The sequence below is a fragment of the Amblyraja radiata genome, chromosome 1, assembly GCF_010909765.2.
Source record: "Amblyraja radiata isolate CabotCenter1 chromosome 1, sAmbRad1.1.pri, whole genome shotgun sequence".
NCBI lineage: Eukaryota > Metazoa > Chordata > Chondrichthyes > Rajiformes > Rajidae > Amblyraja > Amblyraja radiata.
This window is the reverse complement of record NC_045956.1, coordinates 73,185,690-73,210,667: the sequence shown is the minus strand read 5'-3', so window position 1 is coordinate 73,210,667 and position 24,978 is coordinate 73,185,690. Positions and strand designations below refer to the sequence as shown.

Below are 24,978 nucleotides of genomic sequence, written 5' to 3'. Positions count from 1 at the left end.
TACAATTACAATTATCTGCATCTAGACATTTACAACAAGCAACATAGTGCTGTTTTCCTAGGAATCCGTTGTGACAAACTATGAATTGTAACACTAGTAACCTTAGCATATACCACCTTCTCTAGTCAAGTTTTAGTATATTTTATTATGTTTTTTAATGTGTCCAGGTACAAGGGTGTAGGTTTGGAATAATTTTAATCACATAAAATAGACTGATTTTTTTTTTTAAGAGATGACAAAGATGATTGATGACGGTAGAACAGTGACCGAAAAATCTACACGATGAGTCTCATTATGTACTTTTCTCCAATGTCTGCATTTATTACAATATACAGCCACAGTCAGAATCTCATTTTTGTACTTTCCAATAGCTATTAACTCAAAAATATATACATTGCACCATATTATTGCAAATCCAGTTATTTCTTTGATATGGACAAGAATTGCACGCAAAATAAAAATTTACAGCTCTTATTTATAATATATTTGAATTTTCCAATTGCCATTAATTGTCATGTAGTATTAAGTAGAAACTGCATGCTTGTCACACTAAATGTTTATGTAAAAATAACATGGTTTTGTGTTTTTTAGGTTTCAATGTTGGCAGAATTGCTGGCGGTAGATCAACAGTGCGTGAAATAAACCGTGATGCTTGTCATATCCCTGGTTTCTCTATTCTGCAGTCATTCCTACCCAAACATACGAATGTGCCTGAGCTATATTTTCTGTTGATGGCCCTTTTCCTCCAGCAGCCAGTTACTGAACTTCCAGAAAAACTGCAGGTATATAATCCTTATGATTTTAACCTGCTGGTTGTTTACTTTTTGAATAATTGTCTTTTCCACTATTAAAATGCTTTAGATGTGTTTGAATAATATAAATTACCAACTCTATTTTGCCCTAAATTGATGGGATGAGGTTTCACAAATCTCTACAAATACTTTTATTAATTTAGTTTAGTTTCGCGATACAGCACGGAAACAGGCCCTTTGGCCCACCGAGTCTGCATTGACTGGCGATCCCCGTACACTACCACTATCCTACGCGCACTAGAGATAATTTACATTTATATCAAGCCAATTAACCTACAAACCTGTACGTCTTTGGAGTGTGGGAAAACCGATGCAGCTCACGGGGAGAACGTACAAACTCCATACAGACAGTACATATAGTCAGGATTGAACCCGGGTCTCTGGCGCTGTAAGGCAGTAGTTATACCGCTATACCACTGTGCCGCCCTGTATTTAATAATTTTGATATTTAATTTTGTAATCTGAATGGAAACTTACAGCTTATTATGATGCAGGTTCACTGATGTACAAGTGGTCACATCTTAATTTCACCAGCTATTTGTAATAGGCGACCTAGATCACAATTGTTTTATGCTACATGTTACTGGAGCGCATGTATTTCTCCCATCTTTGAATGTTACATTATCAACAGTAAAAGCTTGCTGCAAAACAAAAATTCTCATGTCTTTAACAGAATCTGAAACGTTACCATAAACCTTTTCCTGATTGGTTTCTGTAAGCCCAGGAGAGACACATTTTCCACTAATTAGGGAAAAGCATTTATGAAACCTCGCACCTTTGAAACCCACATGGAAAAATAATGTGAAAACAAGCTGCAACGAAGGTCTAGTCTAAATGGAGTCAGCAAGAAGTTTACAGTTTCAGGGCTGCTGGTGTAGACATGATATCAGAACAAAAATAAATTGTTTATGTCATTATTATAAATGGAGTGTTAGATCTAATTTTGTCTGCTTCGTTGTGCTTTATTGTGTTGATTTCATGCGTTCTGTGGGAAGAATAGGCTAGAATCGGTCATTTGGTGCTGTTGTATTAGAGAATTACCGAACGACCAAATATAGTTGGCATTTTCTGAATAAGATTCTGAAATTCAGAGAAATAATTTAATGATAAGTGCAAGTTGAGTGAACACTTTCGCTGGGAAGTTGCTGATTTTCAGTGTTGCTTTTATTTGCTGGGTTGGTAATGTGGCACATTATCTTTCACACTTGGGTAAAAATAGCAACAAACTATTGTCAACGTCAACCATCCAAACTAATCACATAACTTTCTCCTACCTATTACTGGAGCACAAGTCTTCACATTTTCAAATGCTGCACATTCAAAGGTAAAGGCTTACTCTGGGTAAACCCCATCTTCCTCTCCCCACTCATTATACTTTCCACAGAGACCATGCTCTCTGATTCACTGTTCACACATCCCTATTCATTCCTCACCCCTAGCTTTTTACATTGCAACCACAGGAGATGTAGCACCAGTCTCTACCTCACCTGCCTCGCCTCTGTCTAGGGGGATCTGAATAGCCATTCTAAGTGAAGAAGAGTTTCACATGCACCTCCTCAAACTGTGTCCATTGCATTTGGTGCTTTCAATGTAGCCATCTCTACATCGGTGAGACCAAAAGCAAACTAAGCAACATCTTTGCGCTCTATACATGATAACCATGTTTGTTACCCAGTTACAAACCATTTTAATTTATTTTTCCATTCCCACAACGACCTGTCCACCTTCGGCCTCCTGCACTGTCAGGGTGAGGTCAAATATAAACTAGAGGAACAGCACCTCATATTTTGCCTGGGAGTCTACAACCCATCTTGAATTCTCCAATTCTAGGGAACCTGCCCTCCCTTTGTGCCTTTTCTCTCTCCTTCTGTTCTACCCACATATCCTCACCGCAGTCTGAAGAAGGGTCTCGACCCGAAACGGCACCCATTCCTTCTCTCCATAGATGCTGCCTGTCCTGCTGAGTTACTCCAGCTTTTTGTGTCCATCTTCGGTTTAAACCAGCATCTGCAATTCCTTCTTACACATCCTCATGATCTCAGCAGTTCCCTGCCACCGTGTTTCTTTCCTCTCTCCCACCATTACAGTTTCCATATGCCCACCCCACCTCCCTTATTTGGTTCCTTGCTTAATCTTATTTTTCTACAGCATCCTATCACCTGCTGTTTTTTGGTGGCTCCACATATCATCTCTGTTGCTATCACCCTTCCCTCCCCCATCTGACTCCAATTACAAACAGCCCCTCCTTACCTGATCCATCTATTGTTTGCCAGTTCCTGCCCCATCTACCACGATCTCCCGACGCACAAACATGCGCACACATTCACACGTGTGCACACACACACACACACCGCAAACTGTCGACTATTCAATTCCCTCCACAGACGCTGACTGACCCACTGAGTTCCTCCAGCTATTTGTACTTTGTTCAGAATTCTAGCATGTGTCATCACTAATGTACCCAAAATAGCACATTCATCCAACCCTGTAATAAAATAACATGAGTTTAAAAGTTGAATATGGAAAGTTAAATTCCGATGTCAAGCATTGAGGAAAAGAATAAACACTTCTATGTTCCTGAATAATTGAAAACATACCTCAATTTAAATATACAAATGGGTTGGTGAAGCAGTATATGCACATCAGTATTAAGTCAATTAGCTATCAAACCGGCTTTTTTCTACGCTCTCTGATTAGTTCCCTGTAGGATCACTGAATTCTTAATGATTTGCCAAGTCCAGTAGTAGCTTTTAAAACTTTTTTATCGGGCATAACAGCTATACAGCATCAGTGCGAAGCATTAAAATATCTGCAGACCTTAACTAAAATCTGACCATACCATAACCAACAAAACAAAAAATAGGAATTACACTTAAAAGACTAAAGAACAAACACAATTAGCAAGCCAAAGACACTCGACATACAACTAACAACTTTCACACAGAACAGCTTTTTGTGTCTACGGTTTAAACCATCTTTTGCAGTTCCTTCTTAACGGCCTTTCGCGCTTGGCGATTTTTTTCGGCGACTGACGGCATCATTGACTGACATATCAGGTCACCGAAAAATTTGTGGCGTGATGACGTTTGACAAGCGTTTTTTTTTCAAGTGTCGCAACATTTCTTTTGTCGCCGCTGGATTTTGAAATGTTCCAAATCCTTTGGCGACACTGATATGAGGCCGCAGTCGCCAAAAAAATCACCAAGTGGGACAGGCCCTGAATACTGAATACTGAAATTCACAATACTGAAAACCAGTTTCCTTATCTACATTTATCTACATTTGGTGATTAAGATGTGTCAAGCACCTCTCACCATGAAGGTAGACAAAAATGCTGGAGAAACTCAGCGGGTGAGGCAGCATCTATGGAGAGAAGGAAATAGGCAATGTTTCGGGTCGAGACCCTTCTTCAATCTCACCATGAAGAGATCATATTCCACAGTTCTGTCCAGGCTCCTATCAGTTGTAACCTCTGTCACTGTGTTCAGCAGACCCATTTTCATGCAGTGAATGTTTTCATAGAAACTAGGTGCAGGAGGAGGCCATTCGGCCCTTCGAGCCAGCACCGCCATTCATTGTGATCATGGCTGATCGTCCCCTATCAATAACCCGTGCATGCCTTCTCCCCATATCCCTGACTCCACTAGCCCCTAGAGCTCTATATAACTCTCTTAAATCCATCCAGTGACTTGGCCTCCACTGCCCTCGGTGGCAGGGAATTTTCTTAAAATAAACTAACCCTATCAATTCTCTGCGCACTCCAACATTTCTTCCATACCCCGCAACACTGCTCACTTTCCCCATCCCCCCACTCGCAACAAGGGCAGAGTCCCCCTAGTCCTCACCTTTCACCCCACCAGCCGTCACATACAAAAAGTAATCCTCCGGCAGTTTCGCCACCTCCAACGTGACCCCACAACTCGCCACATCTTCCCATCTCCCCCCATATCTGCCTTCCGCAAAGACCGCTCCCTCCATAACTCCCTTGTCAATTCTTCCCTTCCCTCTCGTACCACCCCCTCCCCGGGCACTTTCCCTTGCAACCGCAAGACATGCAACACTTGTCCCTTTACCTCCCCCCTCGACTCCGTTCAAGGACCCAAGCAGTCGTTCCAGGTGCGACAGAGGTTTACCTGCATCTCCTCCAACCTCATCTATTGCATCCGCTGCTTTAGATGTCAGCAGATCTATATCGGTGAGACCAAGCTGAGGTTGGGCGATCATTTCGCCGAACACCTCCGCTCGGTCCGCAATAACCAAGCTGACCTCCCGGTGGCTCAGCACTTCAACTCCCCCTCCCACTCCGTCTCCGACCTGTCTGTCCTGGGTCTCCTCCATGGCCACAGCGAGCAGCACCGGAAATTGGAGGAACAGCACCTCATATTCCTTGGGGAGTCTGCATCCTGGGGGCATGAACATCGAATTCTCCCAATTTTGTTAGTCCTTGCTATCTCCTCCCCTTCCTTAGTCCCCCTGCTGTCTCCTCCCATCCCCCAGCCTTCGGGCTCCTCCTTTTTCCTTTCTTGTCCCCGCCCCCCCCCACCCCCGATCAGTCTGAAACGTTGCCTATTTCCTTCGCTCCATAGGAGCACCCGCTGAGTTTCTCCAGCTTTTTTGTGTACCTTCGATTTTCCAGCATCTGCAGTTCCTTCTTAAACATTCTCTATTATTGACTCTGGTGAGATAAGCAGCCTCTGCATTATACAAATGCTTGAAAAAACAATAGAATCATTTTAAGAACATAGACCTTGAGAAATTGGATCAGGAGAGGACCATCCAATCCTTGTAGCGTGCTCTGCCATATTTTCCAAACCATGGCTCATCCACCTCAAAACAATTTTCCTGCACTATCCCAAATCCTTTGTGTCCTGAAATATATTGATTTCTGCTTTGAATAACATGAGTGACTGAACCTCCACATGTCTCTAGGGTAGAGAATTCTCAAGTTACCCCTTCATCTCAATCCTAAATAGCCTACTCCAGTCTATTTTAAGATTGATCCCTGGTCAAGACTCCTCATGCTTTCTGTGTCTAGCCTCTCAAGCCCTGTACTTTGTACGTTCCCTGATTCGTCAAAACTATAACATCTGCAGTTTTCAATCCTTACTCATGCTGGAAACCTATCATTGCTAGAATATTTGCTGGGTTATCTTTTCTTGGGTAATGAGTGAAAAATTATATAAAGCTCCATATACACACGAAGATCACATATAAATGCGCTAAGATTTCCTTTAACTACATGGAACTGTGCAGCACAGGAATAAGCCCTTTGGCCCACAGTGTCCATGCCAATAGACAATAGGTGCAGGAGTAGGCCATTCGGCCCTGCGAGCCAGCACCGCCATTTAATGTGACCATGGCTGATCATCCACAATCAGTACACCATTCCTGCCTTCTCCCCATATCCCCTGACTCCGCTATCTATAGGAGCCCTATCTAGCTCTCTCTTAAAATATCGCCGAACACGGTGGCAAGTTAAACTAACGGTAATCTCCTCTACCTGAAAGTAACCCATATCCCTCCATTTATCCATGTACCTATCGGAAAACCTTTTAAATGCCACTATCGTGTCTCTCCATACCACGGTTAGCACCACATTCCAGGCACCCATCTCTGTTTAAAACCTTACCCTGCACATCTCCTTTAAATTTTGTCCCTCTCACCGATGCTAAAACTATGCCCTGTGGTCGTTGACTTTTCCAGTCTAGGAGAAAGGTCTGACTGGCACCCCAATCTATACCTTGCTTAATTGTATATATTTCTACCAGGTCTCCTCTCAGCCTACAGCACTCCAGAAAAAAAAAAATGAAAGTTTATCCAACCTCGCCTTGTAGCCAATGCCTTCTAATCCTGGCAACATTATGGTATACCATTTCTGCACCATTTCCAAAGTGTCCATTTTTGCCCTGTAATGGGGTGACCAGAATTGCATACAATACTCCAAATGTGTCCCAACCAAAGTTTCATAAGGCTGCAGCATGACTTTCTGTTATACTCAAAGCCCTGATCGACAAAGGCAAGCAATCCAAAAGCCTTCTTTTCCACTATCTACTTATGTCACCATTTTCTGTGTGTCATGGACTTGGACCCTTTGATCCTTCTGTACGTCAATGTTGTTAATAGTCTTGCCATTAACTTCACTTTCCCCTTACATCCAACTTCCCAAAATGCAGCACCTCACATTTATTAATTATAGATTTAAAATGCCAGAGTTACATTTATTAACAAAGCCTGTGTTTTCTGATTGCAGTTTGATCTGGATTCCATTTGGTCGTTTATCTTTGGTGTTCTTGCTTCAAGTGGGACGGTGGTTGCATCTATTCACACTGTGTGTTCAGAGTCTGCCTTTTTATTGTTGGGAATGCTGAGGAGTATGCTCAATCTTGTAAGTATATGAAATCCAAATTCAGCTTCACTAATTTTTTTTAATTTTTTTTAAATTGCTTGGTATTTTAGCCGGGTTTCCTCTTGCATCCTTCAATACTGAATTTTACTGAAGTTTAATTGATTTAGCTTTCGTGCAATGCAAAATATAGGTGAAGCTTCATCCATTTGCATCAGAAAACACCCTAAATTTGGAAACATAACTATTTAATTATAGTCCCGACTGAGATGTATGTTGATGAAATAAGATTCTGATTTTATGATCCATAATTTATCCAGGAAAGTTTAGTCTCGATTTTCTATTTCTATGAGTCAAAAATAGGCGGCTAACAGCTGAAAATAAATTGGATTCAGTTTCAGCTAGACCTCCGTCCACTTTCAATTGTGGCATTGTAAAGATGTAAAAATGAAGAGATTCAGGTACATATTCATTTAATGCAATGTCGTTTTGCTTTCCTCAGTATGCTGATCAGATGAAATTTCTAACATATCTTCATTTGAAATTGAGATCAATATTTGGGATTCAACTTCAATATATATTTAACATGTATTTAAAGGTTAAATAGATTGAGGCAATTCTATATTATACGAAAGTTCTCTCAACCCATGCTTATCCAATTTGGTCATGTAAAAGATACTCCTTGTCTACCTGCATTCATCTACGGAAATATGAATCAAGCAAAGGACCCTTTTTTCAAAGGACACTGGGACAGTGAACTTAATTACACTTCTAAAATAAATGAATGACAGTTCACCCATGTATCTAGATGCACCCTGAATATAGCCAACATTCCTAGTTGTTGCGCATAACCAAATATATCTGTAAATTTTGGTATCTTTTCCTGGCATGCCAAAGGAGCACTAGCTTCATATGAAAGTTATTGTGCTAAACATATGCTGCATAATAAATCAAATTATCCTTGGAGCCTACTGGCCGTCCTTGATTTAAGCTTTTAAATCTTTTGTTGATTTAGAAGCTATCAAGCCAGTGATCAAACTGCATAGAGTGACTTAAATGATGATTTTAATGTACGAAAACAGGGATAAATGGATCATTTTCTGATCTGTAATTCGTAGGGTGGTATATCGGTACTGGGGCTTTAACTGTTTACTGTCTAACAGTGATTTTAAAGGAACGGTCACCAAGTTTGCTTATGTCAAAAGATAGGTAGGTTTGAAAATTTTGAGGTGGACCAAGTGATGTTGATAGATTAAGAGAGTGAGCAGAAAGTAGGCGGAGATAAATGGTAAAGGACTGCAGATTATGGTATCTGATGAGAAATGAAGAGTTAAATCAAATAAGCAAGAGATGGGTGCAATGGGGATAGGAGACCCATTGAGAGGAGTGTGTCCTTGATGGGCAGGTGGAGTAGGCAGGATGGGAAATAAACTGGGTGATGGTGCTGGGGTGGGATTGGAAAGAATGCATGGGAGGACCTGGTTAGATTGGAAGGAGAGAGCAAGGAACAGAAGGAGAGTGGGTTATCTGAAATTGGAGAATTCAGTATTCATGCTCAGGCAGAATATGAGATGCTATTGCTTTGGTCTACATTAGGTGTTATCCTGGCAAAGGGGGAAATCAAGGGCAGATAGGTTGGTGTGGGAATGGGAAGAAGAATTAAAATGGATCCAGGTTGCACAGTAGAAACAATTAATTACCTGAAGTTTCATTTTGCTTCAACTCTACCAGCCATAATAGTGCAAATGAGTTTGAATGTCTGCTGAAGCAACATAATTCTTTAACGCTGGTCATACATTGCTTTCTAATTCTATTCCATTGCTGATATACTTTGTGTTTGCACAGGTATGTACCCTTGCAATGGATAACTGAGCTAGCTAGAAAAATAAGTGTAAGCAGCATGTTCCCATTTGAATTGATCTTAAATCTGTGTAAAGAAAAATCAGTTTACAGATGTTTAATATGTATAGGGAATTGTGATAGGAAAGATTCATTTTACAGAAAAGTTACTTTTCCTTGTGCATTAAATCTTTTATTTCTTCCTACAGCCCTGGCAATCTGAAGAGGAAGGCTCCTGGCTTAGAGAATATCCAGTTACTTTGATGCAGTTTTTCCGCTACCTGTACCATAATATTCCAGATCTAGCACCACTTTGGACAAGCCCTGAATTCCTTTGTGCATTTGCAGCAACTGTCTTTCCCTTTAACATCAGGCCATATTCAGAAATGGTGTGTGTGTTTAATTTGTAGGAAAAATTGTCTTTCAAAATTCTGCAAAGTAAGAAATGAAGGGCTGGTGCGTTCAGAATAGTATTTTGATACAGAACCGTAGATATGTAGGGTCTATGGAAAGAAACCTTTTAGCCCAACTTGTTTATGCAGACCAAGATATCATTCTGGGCTCGTCTAATTTGCCTGCAATTTGCCCATATCTGTCCAAATACTTCCAATTTATATATATCTATCTAAATGTCTTGAAAGTCATAACTGTATCTGCTTCACAGCTTCCCTAGGCAGCTCCTCCTAGATATGAGAGAAAAAATAGCCCCTGAGGTCACTCTTAAATCTCTCCCCTCTCACATTAAGCCAAAGCCATCTAGTTTTAGAATCCTCTACCCTGGGGAAAAAGACTGAGCGTATACTTTGTGATTTTGTATAGTTTGTTTAAAGATACAGCGTGGATACGCCCTTCGGCCTATTGAATCCATGAAAACCATTGATCACTGTTTACACTTAGTTCCATGTTTAGAGATAAAGCTCGGAAACAGGCCCACCGAGTCTGCACCGACCAGAAATCCCCGCACATTTACACTATCCTACGCACACTAGGGACAATTGGTTACACTAATACCAAGCCAATTAACCTACAAATCTGGGAGACACAAAATGCTGGAGTAATTCAGCGGGACAGGCAGCATCTCTGGAGAGGAGGAATGGGTGACGTTTCGGGTCGAGACGAGACTGAATCAGTCTGAAGAAGGGTCTCGACCGGAAACGTCACCCATTCCTTCTCTCCAGAGATGCTGAGTTATTCCAGCACTTTGTGTCTACCTTTGGTTTAAACCAGCATCTACAGCTCTTTCCAACACAACCTACAAACCTGTATGTCTTTGGAGATGGGAGGAAACCAAAGATCTTGGAGGAAACCCACGCGGTCACGGGGAGAATGTCCAAACTCTGTACCCATTCCTTCTCTGTGGAACCCGTAGTCAGGATTGAACCCGGGTCTCTAGCGCTGTAAATCAGCAACTCTACCACTGTGCCACCCCATGTTATCTCACTTTTTCACCCACTCCTGATATATTACGGGTAATTTACAGGGGCCAATTAATCAATAAACCCACATGCCTTTGAGATGTGGGAAAAAGTGGAGCACTCAGAGGAAACCGTCATGGTGCAAATTCCACACAGACAGCACGTGCAAGAACGTGCAAACTCCACACAGACAGCAGCCAAGATCAGAATAGAACCCGAGTCTCTGGTGCTATGAGGCAGCAGCTCTACCAGCTTCATCACTATCATTCACAATCTAGTAGGAGCTATTTTGGTCCATGGAGTCTCTGTAGGCTCATCCCATCTTTCCCCCATTCATTTCTCCGTTGTATATTGATATTAACTCCCCCGAAGATCCTAAATGCATCCAACACACTTGGGGTACTTTACAATGGCCATTTAACCTCTGACCCACAAGCCTTTATGATGTCGGAGTTCCCTGGGGAAATGCACACAGCCACAGGGGAACCTTCACACAGGCAGTGCCGGAGGCCAGAATCGAACCTGGGACAGGCAATAACGTCAGCCTCCTATATTCCAAAGAATATAGTCTCAGCCAATCCCTATACGTTAAGTCCTGGTAACATCCCGTTAAATCTTTTCTGCATATTTTTCAACTTAATAACTATTCTTATTGCATGAAGACTAGAACTTTTCACAGTACTGCAAATGTGGTCTCACTGATGACCTGTACTGTTATATCATGATGTCCCAAATTTTGTACTCAATACCCGCCCCAAAGAAGCTTGCCAAGCACCTCCATCACAAGTCCTGGTAACATCCTGGTTAATTTGTTCTGCATCTTTTCCATCTTAATGACATTGTTCTTATAGCCTGAAGACCAGAACTGTACACAGTACTCCAAATGTCATCTCAGTAATGACTTGTACAGTTATATCATGATGTCCCAATTTTTATACTCAATACCCTTCCCAATGAAGCATGCCAAGCACCTCCACTCTGTTGTTAATTTTCATTTGATACATTACAGTTGTCATTTTGTAATTGGTAGCATGATGTAGGGGAGAAAAACAGATCTGGATTATAAAAATGACTAGATAAAACATTAAAATGTACTTTGACAAAAGCAGAACTTTAATAATGACAACTTTATCTCACTCTCAGCCTCCTCCACTTTCACATAATTTAAGCCTCTTGGCATTTAATGAAGTACTAGGGGTGGTTTGATAAATGGTGGGACAGTGACCATCATTCGGTTGCTCACGCTCTTTTCACTGGACACTGATGTCTGATTACGTTCTAGTTAATTAATCCTGAAGAGATTTCCTTCTTTTGATTCACAGATTGTATCTGTGGCCCAGTTTGTCAATTATTATTGATTTGAATTAGATTATTTTTGTTGAAACTTTAATTGCACTGTATGTAATTAATGTAATAAATATCCTGTTAAACAAAAATAGAATATGGTAGAATTAAGATAATTAACTGCCATTTTGATTTTACTACTTTGGGGATGTAAACTTTGCAGTGAATGTTATCATTAGCAAAGACACAGTATATTTTAAAAGGCAACATCTTGGTTGCTTAGGATGCATACATTTGTAAATTGATATAAATTTCCTCTGGTCTTTACCCAGGTGAGTGATCTTGATGATGAAATGGGCTCTCCTGCTGAAGAATTCAAGGCATTTGCTGGTGATACTGGCATGAACAGGAGCCAGTCAGAATATTGTAATGTGGGGGCTAAAACCTTCCTCACTAATCATCCTGCCAGAAAGCTTGTATTTGATTTCATGCGTGTCCTTGTGATTGAAAATCTGTGCCTTGCACCTGCAAGTAAACAAACTACTCTTATAGATATGCTTTTAGAGGTAAGTGTTGGTGAATCAAAAATAATAAATGTATAAATAAACCTTTTCCCCATTTGTTTGAGAGAAGAAACTCACTCTTTTCATCATGTTCTGAATTAAAGTGAAAATGATTCAAAATGGAGTATTTATGTATAGACCTTTGATTACAAACAAGTTTACAAAGCTCCCGGTGTATTATATCCTATTTGAGAGTAAAGAACCTGGCAATATGATTCAGAAGTCAGAAGTTGGCACTAGTCCCATGCTGTTATGTAAAAGGTTTTTGCAGAGTTGACCAGAACAGCTAACCAGCAAGCACACATTTACACAAATCCTATACAAACCGATTTTATTCAGAAAGTTACAGAACTACAGAATGACAACATACAGCTCAATGGGACAAGCTTAGATGGGGCATCTTGGTCGTCAAGGATGAGTTGGGTTGAAGAACCTGTTTCTGTGCTGTATGACTGTGACTCTATTACTCACATATATAATTGGGGCAATTTGAGGAGTTTTTTTTGAGGGAGTTGACTAAGATCACATGAGGATCAGTGGTGGTGGACTTTGTATACATGGACTTTCGTAAAGTATTCAACAAGATCCCTCATATTCGGCTGATCAAGACGATTAAGGCACATGAAATCCTCAGATCTGTTAGATTGGCCAGGATAATTTAGCAATCATAAAAGTTAGGATTGCTGAGGGGAGTTATTCATTGAGATCTGGGACCAGTGTTTCATATGATCAGTGCCAGGATCTCTTTTGTTAGTGATACATATAAGTGATTTGTGCAAATAATTAAGTTCATTACTTGTTCATCAGTCTATGAAAGTAAGCATGCAGGTACAGCAGGCAGTGAAGAAAGCAAATGGCATGTTGGCCTTTATAACGAGGAGTCAAGTATAGGAGCAAAGAGGTACTTCTGCAGTTGTACAGGGCCCTAGTGAGACCACACCTGGAGTATTGTGTACAGTTTTGGTCCCCTAATTTGAGGAAGGACATTCGTGCTATTGAGAGAGTGCAGCGTGGGTTTACACGATTAATTCCTGGGATGGCGGGACTGTCATATGCTGAGAGAATGGAGCGATTGGGTACATTCTATACGCTCTGGAGTTTAGAAGGATGGGAGAGGATCTTATTGAAACATATAAGATTGTTATAGGTTTGGACACGCTAGAGGCAGGAAACGTGTTCCCGATGTTGGGGGAGTCCAGAACCAGGGGCCACAGATATGAATAAGGGGTAAGCCATTTAGAACGGAGACGAGGAAACACTTTTTCTCACAGAGAGTTGCGAGTCTGGAATTCTCTGCCTCAGAGGGCAGTGGAGGCAGGTTCTCTGGATGCTTTCAAGAGAGAGCTAAATAGGGCTCTTAAAGATAGGGGATATGGGGAGAAGGCAGGAACGGGGTACTGGTAGGGGATGATCAGCCAAGTTCACATTGAATAGCGGTGCTGGCTCAAAGGGCCGAATGGCCTACTGCTGCACCTATTGTCTAATGTCTATTGTCTAAAATTGGTTGGCAGACAGGAAGCAAAGAGTAGGAGTGAACTGGTCCTTTTCAGAATGGTAGGCAGTGGCGAGTGGAGTGCCGCAAGGCTCGGTGTTGGGGCCGCAACTGTTTACCATATATATTAATGATTTGGAAGAGAGAATTAGGAGCAACACTAGCAAGTTTGTGGATGACACAAAGCTGGGTGGCAGTGCGAACTGTGAAGAGGATATTAGGAGGTTGCAGGGTGACCTGGACAGTTTGTGAGTGGGCAGATGCGTGGCAGATGCAGTATAATATAGATAAATGTGAGGTTATCCACTTTGGCGGCAAAAACAAGGGGGCAGATTATTATCTCAAGGGGGTTAGGTTAGGTAAGGGGGAGGTGCAGCGATACCTGGGTGTCCTTGTACACCAGTCACTGAAAGTTGGCGTGCAGGTACAGCAGGCAGTGAAGAAAGCTAATGGAATGTTGGCCTTCATAACAAGAGGATTTCAGTTTCGGAGTAAAGAGGTTCTTCTGCAGTTTTATAGGGCTCTGGTAAGACCACATCTGGAGTATTGTGTACAGTTTTGGTCTCCTAATTTGAGGAAGGACATCCTTGTGATTGAGGCAGTGCAGTGTAAGTTCACGAGATTGATCCCTGGGATGGCGGGACTGTATTATGAGGAAAGATTGAAAAGACTAGGCTTGTATTCACTGGAGTTTAGAAGGATGAGGGGGATTTTCTTATAGAAACATAAAATTATAAAAAGGACTGGACAAGCTAGATGCAGGAAAAATGTTCCCAGTGTTAGACACGTCCAGAACCAGGGGACACAGTCTTAGAATAAAGGGGAGGCCATTTAAGACTGAGGTGAGAAAAAACCTTTTCACCCAGAGAGTTGTGAATTTGTGGAATTCCCTGCCACAGAGGGCAGTGGAGGCCAAATCACTGGATGAAATTAATAGAGAGTTATATAGAGCTCTAGGGGCTAGTGGAATTAAGGGATATGGGGAGAAGGCAGGCATGGGTTATTGATTGGGAACGATCAGCCATGATCACAATGAATGACGGTGCTGGCTCGAAGGGTTGAATGGCCTCCTGCACCTGTTTTGTATGTTAATTGGTATGTTTTCAGAATGTATGTGCATTTATGTAGTTGTGGATAGAGAGGAAGGTTGCCAAATGATTCAGTATGTATAGAAAAACATGCACAAGTAAATCAAATTTCAATACAGCTCGTTAATCTTAATTTAATAACTAATGTAAATTTGTTTCATATTTCGGTCATATTGGTACATTTCTAGTACAGGTGCACAACCTTTTATCCGAAAGCCTTGGGACCAGACACTTTTCGTAATTCAGAATTTGTCGGTCTTCGGAATGGAATTTTTTTAGCGTAGATTTTAATGGCTGGCTCAGTGGTAGAGTGCTCGGCTCATATCCGCAAGGTCGCGAGTTTGCGCCTTGATCCTGGCAGTTACTCGATCGCGAGTTTGAGTCTTCAATGTCGTTTTTTCTTGCAGAATAAATGTTTGTATGAAATACAGTGTAGGAGAAGTGTACTGACTGTGTGGGCAGAACTTTGGAAGTGATTGCCCACCAGTCTAAAAAGCGGCTGTGTCTCCCTGTCCCTGGGATAGCAGGGGGCGATCAAACAGCACAATACCCCCCTCCCCCTCCAACTCCAGAGGAATCCGCTCCCCGATGGGCCGCTACCAAAGATCATAGAGGAGCTCCTCTATGATCTTTGGCCGCTACAGCGACAAGTGGCAGTTCGCCCACAACCCGAGCTGCGCCCCCTCATCCGCCACCCCAAGAACAAGACGTACCTTGTACACCATCAGCTTCTGCCCCTACGTGTTCCTCTGGAGTTGGAGCGGGGCTGGGCTGGAGTTGCTGCTGGCTGTGGGTCTCTGGGATCTCCGTGCTTGCAGTGGGCCTGGGGGTCGGTGGGCGGCGGTGGGAGCTGTGGACCTACGGACCTACCTCCGTGGAGCTAGCCAGCTTCGGAGCGTGGAGAGTTGCGGGGGCGAGCTGCTGCGACCCGACTCCGGTGGATGGTGACACCGGGAGCTCGCGGGTCTCCGGTGGGAGACTGCTTTGCGGGGCACCGGCAGCGGCGACTTCTCCCGCCCGAATTACGGGGTTGAGAGCAAACATCATAGAGGTTGAGAGTGACCTGGAGGGGGGCCTTACAACGCCCGGCGCGGCTGTAAATTGCCGCGGACTTGCTAGCGCCCGCCGGGGGCTCCAACATCAAGACCCGGGGCAGGGCCCTACATCTCCCGGCGTGGCTTTGAGTGGCCGCTCCCCGATGGGCCCCTACGACGCCCCGAGCTGCGCCCCGTCATCCGCAACCCAGGTTCCTCTGTAGTTGGAGTGGGGCTGGGCTGGGCTGCTGTTGGCTGTGGGTCTCTGGGATCTCCGTGCTTCTGGTGGTCGGTGTCCAATTGGTCCTGACACAGTCCTGCTGCAATCGCCGACGTGAAGACAGTGCAAAGCCCCCGCGCCGGTGCAATGAGCGGGGAGCTGGAGAGGGGAGGGAAGGGGTCACACACATGGCCGGGAAGCAGAGGGGTGTAGGTGGGGTGATACTGAAGCGAGCGACAATCTGCTGCTGCCTGCCCCGCTGAGTTAAAAAGTTCCCACTGTATATCGTGAGTCTACCGTGGGAACTTTTTAATTCAGTGGGCAGGCAGCAGCATATTGTCAATTATTAACCCTCCCGCGCAATATACCCTCCTCTTTTATGAATGGGGATTTAGTTCCCCTTTCTTCGAGGACCGACCGGAGGTTCCGCTGTCACCTCTGCGGGCCGCCCTCGGTGAACGTTTTCAAGGACCTTTCTTCAAGGACCGAAAAAATGGCCGCTATTCGGAGGTTTTCGTTATTTGGATCTTCGGATAAAAGGTTGTGCACCTGTACTGTGAATTTTGCTCATGAATGATGTGCTTCAGAATCCAGTTAATTTTTCAACTAATTTCTCCAGTGGATTAGTATTGCTAAATATATTTTGAAGATCTTTCCAAAGATAAGTTTTAAAGAAAATTTCCTTTAATCACGAAGATTATAAAAGTAAACCAGTTGTTTATATTTATTTGCTTGCTTCAGCTGCCAACTATTAAGACATATCTATGCAGTCTATGATTCAGAAACGCCCACAGAACCTTTAATAATAATAATAATGGATGGGATTTATATAGCGCCTTTCTAACACTCAAGGCGCTTTACATCGCATTATTCATTCACTCCTCAGTTACACTCTGGATGCTTTCAAGAGAGGTGGTAAGCTACTTCTGTAGCCACAGCTGCCCTGGGGCAGACTGACGGAAGCGTGGCTGCCATTCTGCGCCTACGGCCCCTCCGACCACCACCAATCACTCACACACATTCACACACAGGCAAAGGTGGGTGAAGTGTCTTGCCCAAGGACACAACGACAGTATGCACTCCGAGCGGGATTCGAACCGGCTACCTTCCGGTTGCCAGCCGAACACTTAGCCCATTGTGCCATCTGTCGTCCCAAGGACGTTAACCTTTGGCTAACACAAGTTAACCTTTGGCTAACACAAAAGATAAACAGGAAGAAAATTATGGAACTGCAGGTGGAATAAAACTAAAAATTCAGGAAATACTTAGAAGGTTAGGTAGCATTGGTGATGGCGTTCAATACATTTCATTTGTTTTCATAATTTGCTTGACTGCATTATTGGATCAAAAAATAAATGATTATTTTTGTTTCTAACCCACCACAACTTTAGAATTGCATTTTAACTTTCCAATTAATGTGCTATTACCTAGGAATCTACAGTAGGTGCATGTTTTTATTCTTGGCCATGATTGCAACATGTTGTATTAGAAAATAAAAATTATGTCACACGAATGTGTCTTTTGACAAGATAATAATAGATCATGTTTTTGGTATCATTTTCTTTTCAAGGCATCGCCTGATCGATCAACACGAGCTCAGCAAAAAGAATTTCAAACTTGTATCTTGGACAGTGTAATGGATCACTTATTGGCAGCGGATGTTTTGTTAGGTAGGTTCAGTATAGTTATTTTTGCCAGAATCTGTGGAAGAGTAATTTTCTAAATTTTGTGAGTTCCAATTAAAATACAGTGAAAGTCTAAAATATGAATTACTGTGATTTATGTGATACCATTCTTTCATATTATAAATGAAAATGGCAAATTATGTATTTGTTCGCCAGCTACATCTTGGCAAAATGTAGGTTCCTTTTAATCAATAGTTTCCAACCAATAGATGTTAGTAACAAGATTAAAACCAACATGGAGGTCTGATGTTAAATGATTCCAAAGATTCTGTTGCTGAATGTAAAAAAAGATGTTGAAAGCAAAATAGTTGCCCATTTAACGTGTTAGCAGCATATTGGTTAATTTATATAGATGTGGGTTTTTTTTATAGTATTGAGTGATTTCTCTCATATCTGAGCAAAACAGCATGTTTAGGCATCTAGCCATTTTCAGCAAACAGTTCTTGAGTAATTTTCTGAAGTTTGTAATCAATTTAAACTCTGGGAAGAAATACAGATGGTAGTTCTTTATACATAATTTTTAATTTGGAGCAAGCTGATTTTCATTATATGGTGAGTTTTGACAATCAGACTGCTTTTGACGTTAATGTCTCCTTAGTACTGCCAAATTATTTAAATTACAAATTTAGAACATCTCTCAAAGTAATTATTCTACTTTGATAATGCTGACTGCCTTTTTGAGGCATTGCCTCCAATTGATCTTTTTGATGGGGGGGGAAGGTCAGAACCTGTGATGTGGGTGTCCACCACTTTTTGTTATCTCCTGGGCATTCGAGTTGTGATCATATCACAATGTAGTTTTACAGTGCGGCGATTCTATAAAATCTGGTAATTACGAGCAAAATTTGCTCAATAAATTGTTACAAACTAATTATTTGACTTTTTTTATGAACAATTGATGCAACTATGTTAAAATCTGCAAGAAATAATGCTAGATAAAGCATATGTTATTACTACTAGCTGTATAATTGTTTTTTTAATATGTTAATTCTACAAATTAACATTACTATTGGTATTTTCATAACTATTTCAGGTGAAGATTCAACATTGCCTATTGCTAGTGGAGGAAGTTACAGTATATTAGTGAACAATGTATTTTACTTAACACAAAGACTTGTGGATAAGCTTTGGCAAGGCATCTTCAGCAAAGAATCAAAACTTGTTGTTGACTTCATTATTCAGTTGATAGGACAAGTAAGTGGATATTACCCATTAACCTAAAATTAATTTTATTTTTCAGTACATTAGGATTAAGCTAATTAACTTTAAATGTGGAAATTAAAAGGAAAACTAACAAATGTTGACAATGCACAAGTGATACTGTTGACTTCTGTTATTTGATAACAGCTCATAATTTGCTTGCAAAATACTGTAATGAAGATTCATGCCATTAATCAGTCTGTACATGCAGAAAATCTTATATTTTTGTATTAATATAGAACCACACATTTTCCCACAAGTAATTCAGCAACAATAGCAAGTGGGCAAGGAGCATATTGAAGATCTCCTCAAGCAAGAGTGCCTTTGATGCAAGTGTCTAAGCAGATTTTCAGATGTTTTTAAACCATTTAGACCATTAAATCATTAAATTTCATTGGTTAAGGAAATGGATCGTTGGTCCTAACATTACCTAGTTTCCATATGTTCTGTTAAACCAAAATATTATCATCTCATACTTCAAGCAGTTTGCAGTGCAAGAATAGATAAAGCAGATTAGTGAAGAACAAAATGCATGAAGCCTATTGCATGGTGCCCATAATCTGAGGTAGGGTTAATAGTTTTGAAAAGATGTTTCAAGGCAACTTTACATTTTGAGTTCCAAAGAAAGGATTATACTTGAACTCTTAACATGAGAACGAAATATTGTCATATTTGTTCCCAAAGTATTAAAAAGTCCAAATGCTTGAAATATGTAATTAAAACAAACACTAAAAATATTCGGCTGGTCAGACTTGTGGAGAGAGAGAGTTAACATTTCGGGTTGATAACTTTCCATTAGAACTGTTAACAGTCAACTCTGCTTCTCTCTCCATGAGTACTGAATATTCCATTCAATTTTAATTTTTGCCTTTGTATTTGGCATTTTGTTCACCATTTCCATGAATTTTTAATTCAACATTATTTTGCAAACAAATTGTGCAATATTCTCTCAGAAGCTGATATCATTGTTCTACATTCCCATCATTTGTTATTTTCCTTTCTCAGTTCTACATTTAAAGTTAATCATCTTAATTTATTTCACTGCTGTCATTATTCTAACTTACTGAAATGTTCCTACTGTTTAAATGACTGAGGCAACAATCAAAATGAAATCTTGTTTCCTCTCCTTAAATGGGAAATTAGAACATCTTGAACTTGAGGTGGTACAGCATTTTAAAGGAGGTGCTTTATAAATGCTAAAAATAAGATTTAATTTCACTTCAAACTATTTGCATTATTTCGCAAATTTCACAAAATAACCTAAATCGTATTTGATGGTAGTCTGATGTGACAAGTAACATTTATGCACAAAACTGCCCGCCAATTATACCTCCAACTACAGAGAGCTGCCCTACACTTAATATTTACCAAAGTTATCAGTCAAATCTTCCAGTATCAACATCAGACCAGTCACAATTATTCAGGAATTCAAATGGACTAGCCACTTAAAGAGTTGTGACAAGAGCAGGTCAATGGCTGGCTATCCTCTGGTAAGTGAATAATGTCAACACCTCAAGCGAGTGAGAACTAGGCTGATTACAGAAAATTCAGAGGGGAAGCAAAACCGGAAATATAAGTTGACAAAATGAGATCAGGAGAAAAAACTGGCAGCAAACTTTACGGTTATCCTACAAACATCTAAAATAGGAAAGTGGAGAAATGGAACCATATAGAGACCGAAGGGGAAGTTTACTCATGGTAGCAGAGAGCACAGATGAAGCACCAAATAAGTACTTTACTTTAATCTTCTCAACTCTGAATGTTACTGCTGGAACAAAAGAAAATGGAATTAAGATCCGAGATTAACATTGGTAATGTTAAGGAGTTCCCAGCTGAAATTTAACTGGTAAACCATCTCATCCAGATGAGAACCATTCTAGGTAGCAGAGAGGTATAAGGGAGGAAATTGTAGACGCTGGCCATATCTTCCAAATATCAAAAAACAAACTGCTTCAGGCTGAAGAAGGGTCCCAACCCAAAACCTGCAGATGCTGCCTGACTCACTGAGATTCTCCAGCAGTTTTTTTTGTTCATGATTCCAGCATCTGCAATCTGTGGTGTCTCCATCTTCCAAACATCCACGGGTCAGAGATAGTGCCCTAAAACTGAAAAATTGTGCAAAAAAAGGCATGAAAGATAAAAATGCAATAACTGCAGACCAGTCAATTTAGCCCTAGTGATGGAGAAAGTTCTAAAAAGAATGGGCTGGGGCTGAATTACTTGTCACTTTGATAGGTGTGTATTGTTCAGAGAAAACTAGCATAGATTTATTAAAGATAAATCGTGTCTAACTTGTTGAGCATTTTGTGATGGAAAGGTCAATGAGGGAAATGCAGGTGACACACAGGTAAAGGTGAATGGTTTAAGAACTAAATAATATCCAAGTTTGCGGATGACACAAAGCTGGGTGGCAGCGTGAGCTGCGATGAGACTGCAGGGTGACGTGGATAGGTTGGGTGAGTGGGCAGATGCATGGCAGATGCAGTATAATGTGGATAAATGTGAGGTTATCAACTTTGGCAGATTATTATTGTCAGATTAGGAAAAGGGGAGGTGCAACGAGACCTGGGTATGCTTGTACATCAGTCACTGAAAGTAAACATAGGTACAGCAGGCAGTGAAGAAAGCTAATGGCATGTTGGCCTTCATTGCGAGAGGATTTGAGTTTAGGAGCAAGGAGGTCCTACTGCAGTTGTACAGGGCCTTGGTGAGACCACACCTGGAGTATTGTGTGCATTTCTGGTCTCCTAATTTGAGGAAGTACATTATTGCTAATGAGGGATTGCAGCGTAGGTTAACCAGGTTTATTCCCGGGATGGCGGGACTGACATATGATGAAAGAATGGGTCGACTGGGCTTGTATTCACTGGAATTTAGAAGGATAAGGAGCTCTTATAGAAACATATACAATTCTTAAAGGATTGGACAGGCTAGATGCAGAAAAAATGTTCCTGATGTTAGGGGAGTCCAGAACCAGGGGTCACAGTTGAAAAATAAGGGGTAGGCCATTTAGGACTGAGATGAGGAAAAACTTTTTCACCCAGAGAGTTGTAAAGCTGTGGAATTCTCTACCAGAGAAGGCAGTGGAGGCCAATTCACTCGATGTTTTCAAGAGTGTCAGAGTTAGTTCTTCGGGCTAAAGGAATTAAGGAAAAAGCAGGAACGGGGTACTGATTTTAGATGATCAGTCATGATCATATTAAATGGCAGTGCTGGCTCGAAAGGCCGAATGGCCTACTCCTATTTCTATTGTTCTATGTTTCTTTAGTTCTATGTTTCAATTAGATTGTTCCAACATAAAGCCAGTATGGATTTGAGGCCAAAAGACCATCTGTTTTGTATCTATTCTTTGATTCTGTGAAAATATTGGCATTACGAGGATTCAGCTATTCGTGATTGCAATGCACTGTGAAGTGCAGAGTCTGATGCATTTAGAACAACATATCCGTCAGTTCTCTGAATCCTAGAACTCAACTTCATGTCCAGAAGTGGAAATTAGTTTTAATGGGATTGCCCATCATTACATTGGGGAATTGGTTTACTGATCCTGTACTAGGTAATGTTTAGAATAGGATCTGAGATATGATTCGTTCAATGGAGATGTGTACATTTATAAGGCAAAGGAGAAAGTAGGTTACTACTTTAAATTTGTTATGATTTATTCTCTGTTATGTGTTTTAGTTAATTATTTATAATAAATCACTTGAATTTTTAATTATTCACTTTTAACAGTTCTTAAATAACTGCCAAAGTCATTTAAAAGCTTTTAAAATAATCAAGGTTTTGATACCTGACAGAGGTATGCCTCAGCTCAGGCCACCAATTATCTCAAGGCAAAATAAAAATAAGACAACATATTTTGAGAAAATGGAAGATGAAACAAGGGAGAATTTCAAGAGGAATTTCAGACATACCTGAATTGTGCTTATGCACTCATATACGCATGTTAATCCGTGATTTGCTCTGTACAGCTCAAATTCTTCGGGCATCCAATTAATAAATAAATAATTCATTTATGACCCATCAGTTAAAAATGTTACATTAGGCCATTCGGCCATCAAATCTACTCTGCCTTTCAATCAGGCTGATCTACCCCATTCACCTGCATTCTCCCCATAAGCCCTGACACATGGGAGTATGGAATAATTAAATCCAGAAACCTTTACACCAATTTTGTTAAATTAGTATTTTTAAACCAGTTGTATTTATTCATTTTCTGAGTCTAGACGTTGAGAGTAAGGCTTGCATTTAATGTACTTCTTTAAAGGCTCTCACAAAGGTGGTGTTGAAACAGAAGACACGTTCTGTTTCTTTTTATTATTACTTCAATTTTCTTTTGGATTTCTATATTCATACTTAGTATGGAACAGACTGAAGTAAACATGACATGCTAAGTACATAATGATAGTGTACTGCTCTGACAGCTGGGTGATCATAGCCTTCTTCCAGTGGTTTTTTATTCACTAATATTGGTCTTTGTTTCCATCTAGTCAAAACGAAGGTCCCAAGGACTGTCTCTGGATCCTATTTATCACTGCCTTAATCGAGCCATACTATGTCAACTATCAAGACCACATAAGACTGTTCCACAGCAAGTTTCCCTTTTAGACTCTTTAAGAATCCTGACAGTAAACCGTACTCTTATCCTCGGACCTGGCAATCATGATCAAGAATTCATTGGCTCCCTGGCTCACAGCTTACTTAGCCTCTACACTGGAAGGTATGTCTTTAGAATTTAATTTTGATGGCTTACTCGCAATATGGCAACTCAAAGATTTAATATTGCTCCAACATTAGTTCAAGTATTTCGCCAAAAAAAACTTTAAGCTTTGATCAGTGATGAGAAATTAATCGGTGACACATTGGTAGTGTTGCTGCCTTAAAGCACTTACAGTGCCAGAGACCCAGGTTCGATCCTGACTACGGGTGCTGTCAGTATGGAGTTTATACGTTCTCCTGGTGACCGCGTGGGTTTTCTCCGGGATCTTTGGTTTCCTTCCACAGTCCAAAGACGTTCAGATTTGTCGGTTAATTGGCTTGGTATAAATCTAAAATTGTCCCTAGAGTGTGTAGGATAGTAGTAACTAGACTAAGTGGAACCCGTTGGGTCCTAGTCACAGGCCTGGTACCCCAAAGCAACCCGTTCTCCCAACGCAATATTCCACCACACACCCATAGCCCCTAACTGCGCAGGCGCGACTCATTTCACCTCATCCCCCAGCAGTCCCTCCCCCTCCTCTTCATGTGTGGGAGGAGGGGAGGGGGGGATGTGGTGTGTGGGGAGGGGATGTGAGTGAGCGGGGGAGGTGTGTGGGCATGGGGAGGGGTGTGGGGAGGTGTGTGAGCGGGGTATGGGGTGTGGACGGGGTAGAGGGGTGTGAGGGTGGGGCGGAGTGGAGTGAGGACAGGGGAGGTGTGTGAGGGTGGGGTGTGGGGACGGGGGTGTAGTGTCGGAGGGGAGGGGTGTGGGCGGGGAGGAGGGGGAAGAGAGCTCGGAGAAAAGACGGGGGAAGGGGGAGGGGGGATGTCACGGGGAAGGGGGGGATCAAAACAGAATGGGCTTGGAACTGACATTGCGATGGGGACTCACAGCGGGCGCGGGTCGCGGGTCATTCTCCTCCACCGGGATCAGAGTCTACGCTTTCTATTTGGCGACATCTCCGACTCCGCGCCGGGCTGGGCCGCTTCCGGTCCCTCCGAAATTGTGTCCGGTTGGAGACCTCCGCCGGCCATCCAGAGTGTCCCTCAGCTCCAGTAAAGACGCGATGGGGCAGGAAGGGGCAGACTGTCCCGCGGAATGACAGGAGAAGAGACTATTCCGCGCAGCGCTGACTGGCAGGAGAGGAGATCGATCTGCCCATGTGTGGGTTTTTAAACCTTGCTAACTTTTACAATAGTCCACCGATTCCGATCTTTGTGCACACGCTGCACAGGAGAACGGTGAGTGAGCTGGTGAAAAATCGTAGCGTTATCGCGTACCATTTTTGCTCAAATTAAAAAAAC

General features: G+C 41.6%; 1 protein-coding gene across 4 annotated transcripts in view; it reads left to right on the top strand.

The window, feature by feature from the left end:
- wdfy3 (WD repeat and FYVE domain containing 3) overlaps nt 1-24,978 on the top strand; it is a 280,679-nt gene that overhangs the window by 168,930 nt on the left and 86,771 nt on the right. For all 4 annotated transcript variants that reach the window (XM_033024126.1, XM_033024134.1, XM_033024105.1 and 1 more), the window contains 7 exons: nt 592-782; nt 7,063-7,197; nt 9,204-9,383; nt 12,026-12,259; nt 17,661-17,760; nt 18,809-18,969; nt 23,466-23,695. In XM_033024126.1, the coding sequence (XP_032880017.1) occupies nt 592-782; nt 7,063-7,197; nt 9,204-9,383; nt 12,026-12,259; nt 17,661-17,760; nt 18,809-18,969; nt 23,466-23,695 (1,231 nt within the window). The remainder of the gene's footprint in view (nt 1-591; nt 783-7,062; nt 7,198-9,203; nt 9,384-12,025; nt 12,260-17,660; nt 17,761-18,808; nt 18,970-23,465; nt 23,696-24,978) is intronic.